This window comes from Lacerta agilis, chromosome 9, assembly GCF_009819535.1.
Source record: "Lacerta agilis isolate rLacAgi1 chromosome 9, rLacAgi1.pri, whole genome shotgun sequence".
Classification (NCBI taxonomy): Eukaryota; Metazoa; Chordata; class Lepidosauria; order Squamata; family Lacertidae; genus Lacerta; species Lacerta agilis.
In genome coordinates this window covers 60292926-60312347 of record NC_046320.1, presented here as the reverse complement: position 1 = coordinate 60312347, position 19422 = coordinate 60292926, and the positions used below count along the sequence as shown (strand labels likewise).

Sequence of the window (19422 nt, the reverse complement as noted above, 5' to 3'; positions counted from 1 at the left end):
CCCAGTGAGGACTGAGTGTGCTCAATGGTGACAGAATATGGAAAGCTTGTGTACGAAGGGGAATGTAATAGTGGGGCTGGAATCCTGAACAGGGTGCACTCCACACTGCAACATTTGGTCGCACCTCCCTTGTAACCTTTATAAACATCTGCATTTTTATGGGATTTGCACATCACAGGGTATCCCTGAAAACATGCCACTGCCACTTTTAGCGTTGCTCTGAACTCAAAACATGATGAGGATAGCAAAGTGGCGTTTATCCCCCCCTCCCAACACACACGCCAGAACCAGCTGCCCCAATTAACACTTGATGCCTAGTGCCATTCAAACAACACTGTATTTGATCATCTTCCAATTGGGGAGGAGGGTGGGAGAAATGAGCGGAGAGGAAAGCAGCTGTTCACTATCTCTTGGCACAAAAAAATGCAACGCTGCTGAACTGAGAAAGCAAGGAAGGCTATCCCATTCTAGAGGACACCGCTTTTTCATACTGCTTGGCCAGTGTTAACAAATGATAATCTTGCTGGTGCTAAATCCACGATCAGCAACATGAGTTTACATTTTGAACTGAGCAAGGACTGGAGAGCCAGCCACATTGCCTCTGTATACTTAATGCCTTTTATCTATCTACATGCAAGCACATGCATAGAGCACTACACTACACATTTAAAGTGTGTTACTTCCCCCAAAGAACCCCGGGAACAGTAGTTTCCCCCTCAAAGAGCTACAATTCCCAGCACCCTTAACAAACTACAGTTCCCGAGATTCTTTGGGGGGAAGTCGCGTACTTCAAATATCTGCTGTGTGTGCTTTTAATGTATGGTGTGGCTTCCACACACCCCTCCCCGCCCTACTTTAAGGGAAAGGATTGTGTTAGTCAGAAAAGTTAGGCTGGGTTTGGTTTGCATTGCAAACTAAAGAACCTAGTTCAGAATATAAATTGCAAAATGTAGTATATGGATATAGGAAAGGATTTGGAATATTTCTACACTAGTCTTGCAGGATTTGGGGGCTGTGGTGTTTGGCAGAACTTTTATCTCTGGACTCTTGCCTCAGTGAGCAGCAGAACCTCCTAGTTTTTGTTTTTTGTTTTTTTAAAGTAGAAAGCTTTCATATGGCACTTTGCTAAACATAATTTGCTGCTTTTTTTGGTTCTCTATTCGGGCACAAATTTGTGGTGGCTGATTACTGCCTCTGCCAGAAGGATCATTTAGCAGCCAAGCATCTAGGAAACAGGTGGTATAATTAGTGGTCAGTGTACTTGATTCTTAGGCCGTACTCCTGCAAGCTGCTCCTTTCTCTCCAATGTTCCCTTGGAATCCTAGAACTGTAGAGTAGGAAGGGACTCCGAGGCTCATCTAGTCCAACCCCCTACAATCTCAACTTGAGGTGGCAGCTGTAGCTCAAGAGCAGGCCAGCATGTGGGAAAGAAGTCCTAAAGTTGAGTGCCTGAGACAGAAATGGTTCAATATCCTACCAGCCCACAAAAGCCCCCAAATTCAATCCCAGATATCTCCAGTTAAAAGGATCAGGAAGCAGGAGATAAAAGGACACCTCCACTTTTTCTGTGCCCAAGACCCTAGGAAGCTGCTGGCAGTCAGAGGAGACAACATAGCCTGAGCTGGCAAATGTTGCTAAGCAACTGTGGGGTGGGTCATTCCCCAAAAGGAGAGGAGGAGGAGGTTGCAACAGTTAGCAGGCCAGCCATGATGCTGGTTGGATTTGAGCTTCCACCACCACCAATATCATTTCAAATGCCTTTTCCTGTCTATACCTCCACATTGCAATGAATTAAATGGGGCACGAGGAGAAAGAATTTCAGGAAAGCCAGCATGGCATGTACAATGTATGAGGTGGAAGAAGAGGGGGAGATGGAATTAAGACTGCTGGCTGTGCCATTGATTTCCACACAGATGTTCTGTGGAGGTCAAGGGGAAGCCATCAGACATGAGCTATGCACATGCACGCACACACTCATTGGGAACATGAAGTTCTGGGGGTTTTCTCCAAACTCCACAGGCTCAATCTTTTGAGGGGTGGGGGGAGGTGGAGAGAGGACACGCTAGGGAGAGGGTGGGGAAGTGGCATCGCACAGGCAGAAAGTCCTTGCACTAATAGGATGACTTCCTCGGATACAACCCAATGTCTTCTGGTGGCACCCAGTTGCACAGATCCGAGTCGCAAAGCTCCCAGTTGCATGGCATTTCCATTAAATTAATGGTGATGTGGAGGTCAAGATGGGCAACGGTATTTATAATGAAACAGTAGGAAGGGAGGGGCACAAACCAAAATAACCGAGATCTACCAAGAAAAGAAAAGAGAAAAGCCTACAAGGATTTAAAAACAGTATCTAGAGCGTGGAGAAAGGAAAAGGCAACCTATACAATGACAAACAATAAATCAAAGAAAGACTTACATAAATCACAAAAGATCTGATTATTTACACTGCAAGATTTATTAGCTCTCCGTGTTTTATAATGCTGCCCTTATGATATTCATATGTTTTCACTGAAATGTCAGGGTTTCTTTCTTGTTTTCTTGTTTTTATGTGAGAGAGGATTAATGGTCACATCAGCTCGGGAACCTTGTGTTTTTGACAGCTTCAAAATGATACAGGATGAGACTTATTGCTTGGCAGACCTGTGGTTCTTTTTTGGAACACCATTAGGAGAAATTACTAGTTCTGCTTGAGATGTTCTTTGCTGAATACTCTGTGCTGTTCCCACATGCCACGTGCAGGAGAAATCCATTGCTGCTAATCACAGGAGTAAGAATATTTATTGATAAGATCAGGAGTGTGTTTCAAAATGGGGCTGGAACTGTCCACATTTGGACAATTGTTTCTGATCTCACAACGGAGACATGGACACCTTCCTCCAGTAAGGAAAATTGGTCAGGGTCCCTATGCAGCTCCTGCAAAGGGGGGGAGTTAGGGCACAGATGAAGGTTCCCCAAAAATGATTGATTGGTTTACCTTTCTCCATTTTTGAGTGCTACCATTCCTACCAGCTCCAAGAAAAGCTGTTTAGGAGAAGGCTGTACTAGGACCACAGAGATGTAGGATATTATCCACCAAGCCTTCCCCCAACCTCTGATCATTTTCTGTTTCCCTTGCTAATTACCACAGCCCTGAGCAACATTCATGGGCAGCAAATCATGAAGAACAACAGACGGTGCAACCCACTCACAACCAGAGGGGGAAGAAAACACGCAAATCAATAAATATACACGGACAACACTTCCTGCAGAAACTTACCAAACTATTCCCTGAGCCCCAGAGCCGATTGGTTTTAAGTTCTGGTAGCGCTTGAGAACTGTGAAGGTCGAGTCACCCACTTCCACGCTGTAGAACTGGTTGTCAACTTTGCTTTTACTCATGTTGTAATATTTGGCAATATATGACACATCCACTTGTTTCCCGAATCCCTGTTGCAGAGACAAAGTGGGGGGTGGGGGTGGGCAGCGGAGGAGAAGAAAGAAAACAGAATACCAGTAAACTATCAGCATAGCAATGAAGCAAAACAGACATCCAAGACTCTAAAATGTGACCTGCCCTGTCATTTCAAACTTGTTGTCAAAGAATTTCACATTGACAGCCAGCTTTCTTAATGACTTTCGTGTGATCTTTCTCAAACCTTATTTCAGATAAGAAATGGCCCTTCAGATCATATCAGCCCCTCCAAAAAGACTAAAGGATTCAACATTGAAACCCAGAGCAAGTTTTGCCCCACTTTTAGCAGTCACAACATATTGTGGGATTATGTTTCTATTTCCCCAGTTCCCTTAATATATTCCTGCTTTAAAATATGTGTATTAGTCTGATAAATTAATACCCCATCCTTCACCACATAAATGTTTCCAGGGTGACACACAAAATTAAAAGAATAAAATCAATTTGCAAAAATAATTATAACCAAGAACTGGAAAAGGAATAATCTAATCCTTATTAGACTGGATTGAGAAAACATGGTCTGTTTTAACCATGATAAAATTAACTTACTTTAAAAGAACTCATATAGATCAGCCAAATAGATTTATGGGAAAACGAGCTGTTTTCATTATGTTTTGGAATGATAAATACCAAGGCAATATACAAACATGTGATGCTTTTAATTTATGGTAATCTTATACAAATTATTTGCAAGCATTTCTGTAGTGTACAATTTTAAAACAATGAATAAAAACTATAGCAAAGTGAGCTTCTTAAACACAGCAAGTAAAACAAGATCAACAGCAGTTTTCAGCCATGGGAAATAAGGTACAGTATTTGGTTCTGATATGACCTGGGAAGCACATTCAAAAAGGAGAGTGCCACAGCCGAGAAGCCCTCTCTCCAGTTGCCACCTGCTCCATAACACTGGGTGGTGACACCTAGAGGCACCTCCAGTGAAGATCTTGGTTTGCAAGTAGACTGAAGAGGGACTAGGTAGTCCTTCAGGTGCCCTGGTCCCTGAGCTTTAAAGTCCAGTCTAATATGCTCACACCCGAGTTCCTCTTGGAACCAAAGGAGGGACTTCTCTGTGGGGCAAGCCAGTGTGGTGTAGTGGTTAAGAGCAGTGGACTCGTAATCTGGTGAACCGGGTTCGATTCCCCGCTCCTCCACATGCAGCTGCTGGGTGACCTTGGGCTAGTGACATTTCTCTGAAGTCTCTCAGCCCCACTCACCTCACAGAGTGTTTGTTGTGGGGGAGGAGAATGTTAGCCGCTTTGAGACTCCTTCGAGTAGTGATAAAGCAGGATATCAAATCCAAACTCCTCCTCCTCCTCCTCCTCTTCTTCTTCTTCAATTAAAGGAGTTGCTTTAATTCTCTTAGCTTTTGGTTGATACGTGTAGAATGAAAACTATAATTAGAATCATAGAATTGTAGATTTGGAAGGGACCCTGAGTCCAGCCCCCTGCAATGCAGGAATATGCAGCTGTCCCATATGGGGATCAAACCTGCAACCTTGGTGTTATCAGCACTACACTCTCCTGTCCATTCCCCCAGGTCAGAAAGGCTGGAACTTGGAAGAGAGGTTCTGCTCAAATGAAGCAGGTCAGACTGGGACCTTATGTAGGACCTGGCCACTGCATGTCAGCCCAGCCCTGATCTGGCAGGTCCTTCCATGGACTTCCCTCTCCTCTCAGGTGGCCTCACATGCAACTGGCCAAGCACTTTGGAAACTGCTGCCTGGTTTCCTCTTCCTGCTTGGTTCTGAGAGTAGGTCTGGAATGCAGAAAGCTGGTGTCCAGCTTCAACAGATCTTCGAGGATCTGGAGGGATCCAGCTCCTACTGTTCCACCTCTGAGGATCTTCAAGGATGGGGGGGGGAGATCCAGCTCGCTGCTCCACCTCTGAGGAGACCTCAGATTTGAGGTATGGGTAAGGCTGAACCAGTGCTTTTTTCTAGAAAAATGGGTGCTGGAACTCACTATGAATTTGTTACAGTAAGTCACTGGGCAGCCCTGAACAGATGCCAGTTTGACAACAGCTGTGTTCACTGCCCACGGCAAGCTGTCTCCCTAGCTGGTTTGGGGGGTTGCCCCTGGTTCTGGTGCAGGTCAAATAAATGCGCCCCCTCCCTGCCTGCAATTGTTTTTCTTTATATACATTATATTCATTAGGCATGTTCAATGTTCAACCAACTGCTTTTTTCAACAGTACATACCGGCCTTGCTTTCCCCCTTGTCTCCTTCCCAAGGCTCTGGCCTAGTATTCTTTAGAATAAAAGCAGTGCTGAGTAATGAAACAGAAGGCAGCATATGGAGATGCCTGTCATTACACCCAGGGAGGGAGGGGCAGAGAGAAGAGAGGCCTCTGTCATTTGCAAGAGTGCTTCAGGGGGCAACGGGAGGGGGGGCACTCTACCCACGACCAGACTGAGCGCAGCATGTTAATACATTCCTGGCTAATTGCCAAAATTAGCTTCCTCTTAATTACATTAGAGTTTCTGAATGTATTTATTTTTGCAAGCCACCCAGCAGGAATATGTATTTACAAGGGAGAAAAGGGGGGGCGAGGGGAGGTGGCGGGTGGAGAGGAACCATCCAGGAATACCAGGAGAACAAAAGAGGCCGAGAAAAAGCAAATTTGCAGAGCAAATTGAATCGTACTACTTTAATGCCCTGTGAGTTTTCTTCTATTGTGTTCCCAGAAAGCACCCTGAGCACACTTTATTTGTGTTATCGGTACTATTAGCAGCAGTTGCAGGTTGGTGAGCAGCCAAAAGAGCATTCTGAGGCTATGCTTTGCAGGTGCCAGGAGCCAGGTTGCCATCTGTTCATTATGGGATGCTCATATTTGGGAAGCTTTGATCATAATAAGGAGAGCTCTGCTTGCAGGCACGGTTTCTCCGTATTATCTCCTAGCTAGCTAATGAAATCTCAGAGACGCCGGTGGACTCGCCCCACCATGAAAGAGGTGTCAGACACCAGTTTGAGAGGCTGAGCTAAACCATGTGTCAATGCAGTATACTGTACTCTTTGATGGAAGGATCAAAGACAACGTATGATTCAAGGGCCACGTCCAGTCCAGAAAAGTCCTTCCTGCTCCCCGAGCAGTCCTACACTGCCACATTATGGTGAGTCTTCTTTGGGGAAGAAGGAAGTTTTGCAGGACCCTGGATAAGCCACCTGCCCTGCTCTAGTCCAACAGCCTTCCGTAAGACACAGCCAATAACCTGCTAATTCCCTGCCCTGCCCTGCTTTGATACAGATTAGTCTACTCGATCCATAATACATGATATAAGCAGAGAATCGATGCACTGAATAAAAGCTATGAGCAAACGGAAAGCTTTAAACATCCAAGCCAAGTGAGCCAAGCTACATGGTGCCCCAAGAAAGGAGGATAACTGTGCAACCCTAAGCCAAGATTCACCAGGATTGGAGGGTTTGGATTCAACAGACCTTGGGCTTTCTCACGATATGTCCCTCACCTCAGTGGAGCTGGAGATATGCCCAACCCTGGCTCAACCAGAACTCACCAAGTGGGATTTACACCAGTATAAGTCTTCAGAAGGGGGTGTGGTAGGACAGGTCAAAGTTACGCCTGTTCCAAACCACTTTCATCTCAGTCACATCACACAGCAAACCAGGAAAATTTAGCCTGCAAAAATGGCGGTGTAAGTCAAATTCCACCTGAACAGACTTTGGAATAGGGGTAGTTGACCCCAGTGTGATTTATGTTGGTATCAGCTTTCCATAGTTAAGACTGCTCTGCAAGTCATGATGTCAGGAGCAAGCCAGCAATAAATCACACTGAGTTAGTGAAGTTAACTCTTTATTAGAAGCAGCAAGGTCTGCTCAGGAGTGCCAGGCCTAATGAGCACAGCAACTCTTTTTCGGTAGGTCTTGCCCCTATGAAGCAGTTGCAGAGACTGAAGGTCCCTGCCTTCTCACAGCTGACTATGTCTCCTCCTCTCCTGGGTCTTTTCCAAAGCAATCTGAAACTGCACCCACATGATGCTAACTTCTTCTCCACTCTCTTCATGCCTCTCCTGGTTCTGGGAGGAGGGGAGCTTGTCACAGCCAGAGGGAAAGACATCCATGACTCTGCACCAGCCTAACTAATCTCTGCCTCTTGGCCCCCCTAGACCTTGGCAAAGTTTGTTATTTTATCTGATTTGGGTCCATCTTTGATGAAGAAGAATGGGATAGTAATAAATGACAAGTTTGCACTCTCAACTTACAACGTTTCAAACGAGTACAGCCCATATATAGGGATTTCCTTGAAATCTGTTTTGTCCCTTTATTCAGAAAAGGGGCCTTCTATTTCAAGGAGGCTATTCCCACCACCCAATAACATCAGTCGTGTGGGAGAGCGAGTTAATCCTCGACCCAAGGAAATAAATTGCTTTATCAATAATAATGAATGAGATACAGACAGCAAAGTATATTACACTAACCAGGCTATAGAAGTGATTAATAATGATAATTATTCTGCAGCAACAGCAGTTGTTAAATAATTAAAACCACATAGTTGTGGTGATCTCTAACATTTCTGTCTTCCTAATGCGCTTTAGAGCCTAAATGAGAACTGGTAAAGTTTTATTCATAAAGTTTAAGTCGGTGGAGGACAACCTGTTTGGGAAATGTGCCACCAGGTCAGTTGTTATTATCTGTATCTTGTCAATGGGGCTCTTACTGGGTGGCGTCGAAGAAGCCATTATCTCTCAGCCTAACTTTCAAGCTCTCAAACACTTGTACTCAAAAACACAATTGCCTTTACACGGCATTGTTAGGCCTGGAGCCTAGCTTTGTGGCAATCTGCAGCTGGGATCCTCAGGGTCAAATGGGCCAGAGGCAGGAGATGTGGTCACAGACAACCTAGACCAGATCATAAAAACACAGACTAAGGTTAGACAACAAAGACATAGTCAGACAATGGGCTAGTGGCTGGTTACTGAGTTGGGCAGATGAGAAGCAAAGGACCAGTGGCAAGAATATACCAGTAGTAAAAACCAGACCTGGTCTGAGCTCATCTGTTACAAGAAATCTGTATTGTTACCATCAGACAAGCTGCTCAGGCTGAGTAGCTTGGAGCAGGACTTGCATTCACTCAGGAGGGTCCCCTCTTGGTCCCTTGAGACCCATGGTCCTGGCTGGAATGAAGAACCCACATGGGTGATGCAGCAACATGGCAGAGATTGGGCAAGAATTGCCTCAGCGTGAAAGTTGTCCAAGTGTCATGGACTTGCTGGATGCTGAGGAATGGTAGAAGGTACCAGCTGGGAAACCCACAAGGGAAGAAGGCTCATGACCAGGGGTTGGTGGTGATCAGAGGGAGAAAGGGGAGCAGACTGGGAGGAAGATGTGTTGGAAGGTGAAGAAGCTGAAGAAGTAACAGGGTTTGGTGAGCAGGAAGAGGCTGTGGCAGAGAGAAGTCCAGAAGCAGAGGCAGAAGCAGAGACTGGAGAGGAGGGGGACCAAAAGGCAGAGATGATGCAGGCTGCTGAAGAAGCCCTGGTGTCTTCCCCTCCTGCTGCAACCAGCTTCCCTCCACCCTGGTCTCCCAGAACCCAGGGAGGGAAGAAGAAGAAGAAGAAGAAGAAGAAGAAGAAGAAGAAGAAGAAGAAGAAGAAGAAGAAGAAGAAGAAGAAGAAGAAGAGGAGGAGGAGTTTGGATATGATATCCTGCTTTATCACTACCCTAAGGAGTCTCAAAGCGGCTCACAATCTCCTTTCCCTTCCTCCCCCACAACAAACACTCTGTGAGGTGAGTGGGGCTGAGAGACTTCAAAGAAGTGTGCCTAGCCCAAGGTCACCCAGCAGCTGCATGTGGAGGAAGTCTCAGGTTGCTTGGGAAGGGCTTGGGCTTACAGAGCTGTGGGAAGGCAGGGACCTTCAGTCCTCGCAACTGCCTCATTGAGGCAAGACCTACTGGGAAGAGTTTATGTGATCACTAAACCTGCACTGTTTTGTTTCTCTGAATAAAGAGTTAATTTCATTGATACCTTGTGAGTCACTGATGACCTGCTCCTAACTCTTGCCTTGACATTTGGTGGCACACAGAGAGTAAGGCACCTAGGCTCTGTTGCCTGATTGCCCTGACATCTTACAAGCATGAAGGTGTTGTTGTTCAGTCATTCAGTCGTGTTCGACTCTTCGTGACCCCATGGACCAGAGCACGCCAGGCACGCCTATCCTTCACTGCCTCCCGTAGTTTGGCCAAACTCATGAAGGTAGAATGTTGCATGTCCCAGTGTCATGCACACCAAGAATGGGGGGAGCCTCTGCATTCTGTCCTCTGCACATAGAGAGCAGGTTTGCACCCTGAGGAGGGTGGGGAGAATTAAAGGTTCTTTGTTCACTATGTGACTTTTAATTTACCATAATATTTTTAATTGCTTCTTGGAAATCATATTTTCTGTTTGAACGGTCACATTTATTTGGGAGTTTCAAACACATCCTCTAAACGAGTTACCTATAATTAAGCGGAAATATCCTGCAGAGTGGTCATTCTCATGAGATAACAGCCACTCATAGCAGACAGAATGTACTCAAGCAAAACAAAGACCAAGTGACCTTGACAAGGTCAATTTAAACATTTTAATGGCTAACTTCACGGAGCATTGGTGTTAAACTATTAAAAACATCAATGGTTTTTAGAGACCTTCCGCCCATTTTCATTGAATTGTCTCCATTTGTGGCTTGAGAGAATTGGTATACGTTACAAAGGAAGATTGTCAACATGGCCAAAGATAAAGAATTGCTGAGGGAAGCAAAAACAAAAAACAAACAGAAGAAGCCTTATCCCTGTCTCAAAGAAACTGAGCTTCCAGTGTGATTAATGAGACAGATATGTACTGAAAGGCCTTGAGGCCACTTAAATAGTGGGTCCAATGGTCAAGAAGGCAGTTTCTGCACATGCTGTGGAAGAAAGTGAGTGGCAGGTGGGGCTCATCAACCTGGGAAGGTAGCCCATCTAGGAGAAGGAAAACCCTGACCCTAAACCTCTGCTACCTTCTGGGATATTTTCGAGGAAAGAAAAGGCTCAGGAGTAAACCCTACACAAATCCGGAGTGCAGTCCCTAAGACTGTTGAATGGTGCCTTGTACACCTTCTTCCTGCAGCTATGCTCATACCAAACATATTAATCTGCTTTCCTTTGGACCACAACAGTGAGGTGGGGGGGGGGTCCTTACCTTCTGGGCAACCCAGGAGCTCCATACACACTGCCCAGACTTGTGCTCCGGGGAAGTCACTTCAGTGCTGCTAATGCAGTGGTTGGTTTGACTTCACCCCTGTCTCTCAAGACAGACGGATGCCAACAAGTACTAGCATATAAAGACCCAAATGGCTTGGGAGCCAAGCACTTAAAATGCCAGTACCAACTACCTATGGACGCAGGTAGCGCTGTGGTCGAAACCACTAAGCCTCTTGGGTTTGCCGATCAGTAGGTCAGTACCTCGAATCCCCGCGATGGGGTGAGCTTCTGTTGCTCTGCCCCAACTCCTGCCAACCTAGCAGTTCGAAAGCACGCCAGTGCAAGTAGATAAATAGGTACCACTGTGGCAGGAAGCTAAACGGTGTTTCCATGCGCTCTGGTTTCCGTCACGGTGTTCCGTTGCACCAGAAGTGGTTTAGTCATGCTGGGCACATGACCTGGAAAGCTGTCTGCAAACAAACGCCGCCTCCCTCGGCCTGAAAGCGAGATGAGCGCTGCAACCCCATGGTCACCTTTGACTGGACTTAACCGTCCAGGGGTCCTTTACCCTACCAACTACCTCAGACTTTGTGATCAGCAGGCAAGGCCTTATTAGTGGTGCCACCACTGGGCAGCTGCCTGACTTTCACTGACCCAAGACCAGGCCTTTTCAGTGCTGGTTCCTCGGTTGTGGAATGCCCTCCCTAGTGAAGTGAACCTCTCTCCATCATTATTAACTTTCAGGAAGAATTTGAAAACACCCTATTTGCCCAGGTATTTGGTGGCTGAAGAACACTGTTCCTGAGAAGCTCAAGATCACTGAAAGGAATAATGTTTTTTTAACTGTAATTGTTTTCAGAATGTTTTAATCTGTCTTAGAATAGTTTTGCTTTGGTTTTGGTTTAAAATTGTATTTCAGTTTGCCAGCCTTAGGGAGGAAGGGCAGAATATAACAACAACAACAACAACAACAACAACAACAACAACAACAACAACAACAACAACAACAACAGCAGCAGCAACAACCTGGGGCAATAGTTTCCAAGTCAAAGGGCATGATATCTATTAAAGGCCAACCCTCCTTTATTTTTGAAATTAATTTTTTATTTCAGTTTACACTTTTTTAGTATTAAATTCTCCATCCTTACAGCAAGAGCAGAATAGGAAAAGTTTGTCAACATTTACAACAGTCCACGAGCGGGAGAAACTACGGCTGACTGAATTCAGTGGGGTTAGCGTAGGAAAGAATGGTGTTTATCAGAGTGAAAGGCACATTTTACAGCCCCTCATGTAGCTTTGGGAATTCAATCATCTCCTTTATGATTATATGAAATCTTTCAGAGTTGGTGCAGGAAGTGTGGAGAAGGCATAATGGAGCATGGAGACCTATAAACATTCTAGAGTGCTTGATGGAAATTCTGGTGCTCTTCACTTACAGCAAATGACACATGTGTACTGGGAATTTTGACACCTCCCCCCTCGGTTTTTCCCCCCTTTTAAATATCATAGGGCAAAAGCTAAAGAAAATATTAATGGAATGTTTATGGGGTTTGCTTTCTGCAGGTCTATCAGAAAATGAATGCATTAAAAACAAACTTGGGGAGAAGGTCAGACCACTGCAGTAGATGCAGTCTTTGCATGCAAAAAGAACAAGATCTGTCCCATGGGAACTCCAGCTAAAAAGATCACGTAGCAGACTGTGAGAAAAACTGGAGATCCTGGAGTAGGGCTGTTCCCATTTCCTTAATAAAATAAAATGGGGCACTGGACATGACACAGATTCATTCATTCATTCATTCCACCTTTTTCTTCAAGGACCTCAGGGTGGCATACATGGTTCTTCCCTTACTCGTTTAATCCCCAGAACAACTCTGTGAGGCAGGTTAGGCTGAGAGGCAGTGAATGCCCAAGGTCACCCAGTGAGCTTTGTGGCTGAGCAGGTGATTTGAATCCTGGTCTCCCAAAGTCCTGGTCCTAATCCCTGACTTTCCCAAACATTTTCATTTTGAAAGAAGTTATAGGAAGGAAAGAGGTAGGAGTTTGGGGGCATGCTGCAAAACGGCCAGGGGCCTTGCCATCACCCCAGAGAGCAGTACTGTCAGAGCAGGGAATATAGGACTAGATACACAACAAAATGGACAAAAGGTGTGGCAGGGAAGATGCTCATGCGAACTGTTTGACCTTGGAGACCACTATAGGAATATTAGTTAAGGCAGGTTCAACAGCAACCTAATCACACACAAAAACCAGAAGGCATGACCAAGCCTGCACGTGCATGAAGGATGTGGAGGTTCCACGTGTACAAAATGGCTTTGGAAACGTAGTGAAAATCACCGTGAGCAGGTATCCTCAGAAAGCTCCTCAGAGAATCTAGAATTGCCCAAGCATGGCATTTTCCAGCTAAGGACATGATCTTATTAAGTTTCTGAAAAGAAGGAACATCCTCTTGGAGCCTGTCTTCTTAATTTTAAAAAGAAAGAAAGAAAAAGAAAGAAGGGAGGGGGAAAGAGTTTCGGTTTTGTTGTCTCTCCTTTGTTGCAATTATTCTGCCTGGAAAACTTCCATAAAGTGTCCCATTCGCCAGATGAGTAATTGTTTTTTCTCTGAGTAGCAAATTATGTTTCAGCACACTAAACTATCATTTTTTTATGTTGTTGTTGTTTTTTACAGTGCCCAGTGTGCTGCTGATATCAGAGTAGCCTTATGGGAGAAAGTAGTAATAGGTGCCAAAGAAGTTGATTGATGAAGCAGCCAGATGGCAAAGTACGCAGGACAATATTTCTGAATCTGGGACAATGTCACTGTTTAATGCAGTAGGAGAGGAACAGCCGGATTATATTCTTTGGGCCAACGCAATTTTATCTTGCCCCTGGTGGTGCTACTGGATTTTAATCAAGGCCTGGAAGTTTGCTTGAAGTTTTACTTTTGCGGAAACCTTGTTTCCAAAATTACACTACTCTACACATTTCTCTGTGGAATTTATACGCGATGCTCCAGCTGATACCGTATTGGCCCGAATATAAGCTGCACCCGAATATAAGCCGCACCTTTAAAATTGGAGGGGGTGGGAAATACCTGAACATAAGCCACTCCATTCCTCACTGCTCCAGGCTGCAAACTGGGTGGGGGGTGAAGAGCCGCGCTGCATTGCCGGCAGTCTTTCCCCTCTCTTCCTTCCTGGCCTTGGGAGAGAGGATTGGGGGGGGGGGCTATGCACGAGGCGGGCACTGCTTTGCTGCATACCGTAAGGTCGTGAATATAAGCTGCACTTTAACTTTTCGCAGTCGGAATTTGGGGAGGAAAGTGGGGCTTATATTCAAGCCAATATGGTAATTGTCTGGAGACATTTTTCAGGGCCTATCCACCTGCAAGTGGGTCAGTTTGTGAAGCAGTTCCACACAAATTAGTGACATTTTTGCAACAGAGAGAGGGGCTCTAATGACAGAGCGGTAGAAGAAAATTTGGGGAAGATGTGCATTGGCATAGTATTGATTTACAACCACATCACAGAAACATGGAAGAATAATTGAATGTGTTTTTTTTAAAAAAAAAAAAAAAAACATTTACAGAAGGAATAATGCTCTCCCTTTATATAATGACGAGATTCAGGCAATCAAGGTTTTGGATAATGGAGTTGCTTGCTTGCTTAGCATTTTCACTGCACATCTGCATCGTCTCCATCCTTAAAACAGCCATGCAGAGTATGAGCCGTACAGTTTTTGCAACCAAGCAATCTCTTCAAAACAAATACCTATCCTAAGAATTCTTCCAGCAAATGCTCTGAAATTTATATTTGACTGCATACCAGACAGCTGGTTATTTTTAATCAACGGATGTTAAAATCAATTATATGAACTTAGAGAATGAAACCAACCCATATTACCGCAGCCCTCTGGACAATTAATGTATGCAATCACCTCAGTCAATTTTAATAGCCATTAAGCTGATGTTGATAGAATGGAGGCAGAGGATGCAAAATGAAAGATCTGGTTCTAACACGGAAGGGTACTGATAAGTTAATGCACTTTGCTTGAATAATGTGCAACATTACGCAAGACTCTTCCGTCTTAATGGAGCCTGGACAGAAGGGCCAGACCTAACAGGTCTTTCTCTAGTTAGTTAGTGGTTAAAGAAACACCCAGGGGAATGAAGCCATTTGTTTGCATGTCTGCATACAGAGGAAGTACATGGTCAGGAGAAAATTATCTGGTTACCATTGTGATCATCATATGTACAGAGGTGAAAAGCCCCTCTGAAATGTCACCGCTCTTACTGGAAATCGTTTTGCTTCCCTAAAAAAACCCTATGATGGCCTTCCCAGGCAAGGTTCTCCAAACTCGCCTTGAATATTCACTTTGGAGAAATTAAAGGTAACTTCCAAGTCTTTTAAAAAAAATAATATTGACAGTGTGTGAATATCTGTTTGCTAAACAAACAGGAACACGTGGTAACAGAGCGGACAAGCCTCATTCAGCTCAGTCCCATGTGGAACTGGGATGGGATGGTCATGGGCTGGTGCATTCATCCTTAAATTCAGCATCCTTCAGTGCCACTCCTGAGATGCACATTACATGGCTATCAGAATTCAAGCTACGTTCTTCCTGCAGGTGCAAAGTTAGCACCTAAGAGAAGTCACTTGCAGTTCAGCCTTTTTCCTACTGTGCTAGATTTCAAGTTGCAGAATAATGTTAACATGGGAAGGCGCTTAAAATGGTAACCCATAATATGCACATCCAAGTTATCTTCTGGTAAGCTTCACAGGAAGGAAGGAAATTAATCTGTGCCATATTAACTTGTCCAAGGGTACCAAGTAATCTTCAGAGTTGAAAAGGGTTTTTAATCTGCATCTCACACATTTTATCCCCTGAACCAAGGAGTATTGTGATTGCGTGATTTACAGTCATCCCTAAATTGCAATAATGAGAAGTTCACAGAAAAAATTAGTACAGATTTTTAAACATGCCCACACCTTCTCTTGCCTCATATGAAATAAATGCTTCAGAGCAATTACTATTTGCATTTTGATTCCCCCCCCCCCCGCACCTTTCTGTTACCTGTACCTGGTAAGGTATTAAATTGGGTTCACATCTTGAGATGCAACCCTACTTTCAAGGTGATTTCTTTGAAAGCCAACTTTACTGGCTGCACGTCGAACGACAGAAATCAATGATGAGACTGAAAGGTCCTATGTTGTTCATTGGGTATCAAAACAAACAGCACAACCCAATTTCACTTTGATAATGGAAATTCTCTACACCGATAGGTTGTCGCTGGGCTAGACACATACGAATGCTAACAGGCATCTCCTTGACTAACAAGCACATCTAAGACCTGAGCAACTTAATACTTGTTCCGTAACTGCTTAGCTTATTGAGTTTCATTTCAGTCTCCCAACTTTAAATTATTAGGGCTTCTATATTCAAGGGCAATTTAGTTCCAGAAGACTAGCTGTGTCGGAGCTGCTTCAAATTATATCCCCGCCCATCATAGAGATAGCCAGCAAACACTTTTTTGATGTTGTAATGCTCAGTGCTGATGAGCATAAGAGACTACTATTTGTGCCTGCTAGTGGCATGAAAAGTCTCTGCACCAGGCTGCCATGAACTTGTGGTATTAACATGTAAACTCTCTAGGCATTTTAAGAAAATTAAAATGTATTTGGGGAATGTATTGGGGGGGGAACAGACTGGAAATATCAGAAACCCTCTTTATAGCAAAGAAACGGAGGTTATTTACACAATACTATGAGAGAGTCTATACACTGGCTGATGTCATGACCCACAATCAGGGGCGGTGGAAGACTCAGATGAGGACAAGATTCAGGCTACTTCCTGTAGGACATTAGAAGATTAGTCCCTTCTACCTCCCCAGCCTTGCAGATGCCAAAGACTAAAAAAATTAAGTGGAAGCCCTTTAACCAGTTATCCAATTCCTCCAGTGAGGCAGAGCCCACCATACTCCAGGCCTGCTTAGCAAATGTTGCTTCAATTTACTATAAGATTAGCCACTTTTGTCAGGACGCAGGTGGCGCTGTGGGTTAAACCACAGAGCCTAGGGCTTGCAGGTCAGAAGGTCGGTGGTTCGAATCCCCGCGACAGGGTGAGCGCTGCTCTGGTTCACCAGAAGCGGCTTAGTCATGCTGCCCACATGACCTGGAAGCTGTACGCCGGCTCTCTCGGCCAGTAATGCAAGATGAGCGCCGCAACCCCAGAGTCGGACACGACTGGACCTAATAGTCAGAGGTCCCTTTACCTTTACCTTTAAGCCACTTTTATTACAGCTCCTTGCAGAGAGAACATCACTTGAAGCAGTTTTAGCAGGAGGCCTCTTGGAGCTGTCCATATTCCTATATGCTTTCTACTTGATTTGGGGTTGTATTCGACTAACTGGGCCGTCATGGCCATTAATTTTAATGGGTCTACTCTGAGAGAAGGTTAGTTGACTAAAATCCTTGTACTCTGGACTGGGCACTGCCTGTGAATCTCATGCTCCCACAGAACAGGGCAGCTGATTCTTTATGCTTATCAAATGTGACAGAGCAATAAAATACATTAAAAAGAAAATAATCAGCTGTCTTGTTCTGTGGAAGCATGAGATTTAATTTAAAAGGCAACAAACATCAACAATGTCAGCTGGTCTGTCATTCCTTTGAAAAAGTTAGAACTGCTACTTAGAACCTGTTTGTAATGCATATTAAAAACTCTAAGAGAGCCAGTGTGGTGTAGTGGTTAAGAGCGGTAGACTCGTAATCTGGGGAACCAGGTTCGCGTCTCCACTCCTCCACATGCAGCTGCTGGGTGACCTTGGGCTAGTCACACTTCTCTGAAGTCTCTCAGCCCCGCTCACCTCACAGAGTGTTTGTTGTGAGGGAGGAAGGGAAAGGAGAATGTTAGCCGCTTTGAGACTCCTTCGGGTAGTGAAAAGCGGGATATCAAATCCAAACTCTTCTTCTTCTTCTTCTAATACAATATATCTCTCTAGCTGTTTCCATGGGTCTAGGGAGGTTCTCTCAACTGATTGTTGCTTCTCATTTGTGAGATGAATGGATGCCAGGTGTTCTAGAAGGATAAAGGACTTGTCTTGCCTTTGGCCACCGCGACTTGGCAGGTCAATTTCCTCGGCCACAGCAACAGGCCACACCTGAGCACACCATGAGTGTACTGACAGTCTTCTTGCAGAGCATCAACATTTAGCAATTTCTAAGCCAGCATCTCCCAATGAGATAAATGTTGATTTGATTCATCTGTTGTTCCTAGCAAGGCTAACAAAGGAATTGGGTTTGTCTTTATATTACAGATTAATCCCATTTCTTCAAAGACTGCTGACCAAAAGCAATACACCTTGTCACAGTGCCACCAAAGATATAGAAATGTTCCTGTGGCATTGCACACATACACACACACACACACACCCCAACACTGGGGGCTTAATCTACTCGGATTCAAATTGCAGTAAGATAAAATGCAATATATAATAAATAGAAGAAGCAATAAAAGATATAAATAAAGATTACACAACATCTAGCAAAGTGCACTGCTGGAACAGGAAGAAAAATCACAAAAGACCTTCAGCAATTTTCAAGTGGTCCACAGGGGGGAAAGTTTGGGAACTGCTGCAATAGATCCTAAGGCTTCCAGCTGGCAGATCTTGTGTATAGCCTATATATGTAAAACATCCTCATATTTCTCTCAGTTTTGTGCTGGAGACTCCCTTCATCCAGTTTTGCTGTGAGTTATTACTCCAGCTGAATCTACCATAATACTGACAGCAAAATATGAAAGTACAAGTATATACTGTACCTTGTTTTACCTGTAAGGAACACACACCTGACAAAAGGCAATCTTCACATCCAGGGTAGGTTCACTGCAGTAGTATAAGAAATGGCGGCTCATAAATACCTGCAATTCAAAGAACAGCAGTATGAGTGCTGGGCATCTATCTCACATGTGGAATTATGTAGATATTTAAACATTTATACATAAATTGCATCTGTTGGAGCTGCTTGTGCAGGCTTGGTAGTAAGAAAGGCGCAGTCTCAGAAAATGAACGATATTCATTCGGGTACTATAACCTAGGATAGCTCAGTCGGTGCAACACAAGACTCTTAATCTCAGGGTAAATTAACTGAATTTACACCCCACCCTTCCTCTTGATGGAGCCCAGGGCGGAAAACAAATCTACAAAATAATTTTTAAAGGATTCGAAAAGTTAAAACCTTCTAACAACAGTTAACAGCTAAAAACATCTGAGTAACCTGAAACACCTAACATTTATGCAAAAGTTAAATGTTTTAGAAGCAAAATCCAAAATTGAATCTGCACTGATAATCTGCCATTTAATATATATATATATATATATATATATATATATATATATATATATATTAGCTACCTTTGCATTTTCTACTCTAAAATAGAGTAGATTCAGAGAGCAAAGAAACAGTATAAAAAAATAAATTCCAGCACAATTTCCTACAATATGCAAAGCAAGTCCAACAGACCACCCTGATCCTTCACAAAATGAACACTGGGGTTCTCCAAAACATACTGGCTAGGAAGATAGCTCCATTAAACCAAGTGGAGGGATTCATAGCTCAGCTGTAGAGCTCCTGCTTAACATGCAGAAGGTCACAGGTTCAGTCCCAGGCAGCTCCAGTTAAAACGATCAGATAGGAGATGATGAGCAAGACTTCTTTCTGCCTGAGATCCCAGAGAGATGCTACTAGTAACAGTAAGCTATACTGTGCAAAATGGGGCAAGAATAACGTTTGGAATTCCTACCTGAATCCTGACATTTTA

At 44.1% G+C, this 19422-nt stretch overlaps 1 protein-coding gene across 6 annotated transcripts in view; it reads right to left on the bottom strand.

The window, feature by feature from the left end:
• Nucleotides 1-19422, bottom strand: part of MAPK10 (mitogen-activated protein kinase 10) — a 214992-nt gene that overhangs the window by 79663 nt on the left and 115907 nt on the right. For 4 of the 6 annotated variants that reach the window (XM_033160669.1, XM_033160671.1, XM_033160674.1 and 1 more), the window contains 2 exons: nt 18451-18522; nt 3257-3426 (listed from right to left, as the gene is read on the bottom strand). In XM_033160669.1, the coding sequence (XP_033016560.1) occupies nt 3257-3426; nt 18451-18516 (236 nt within the window). In that variant the 5' untranslated portion in view covers nt 18517-18522. Of the gene's footprint in view, nt 1-3256; nt 3427-18423; nt 18523-19422 lie in introns of all 6 variants that reach the window. The other 2 variants (XM_033160672.1, XM_033160673.1) reach the window with 2 other exon arrangements.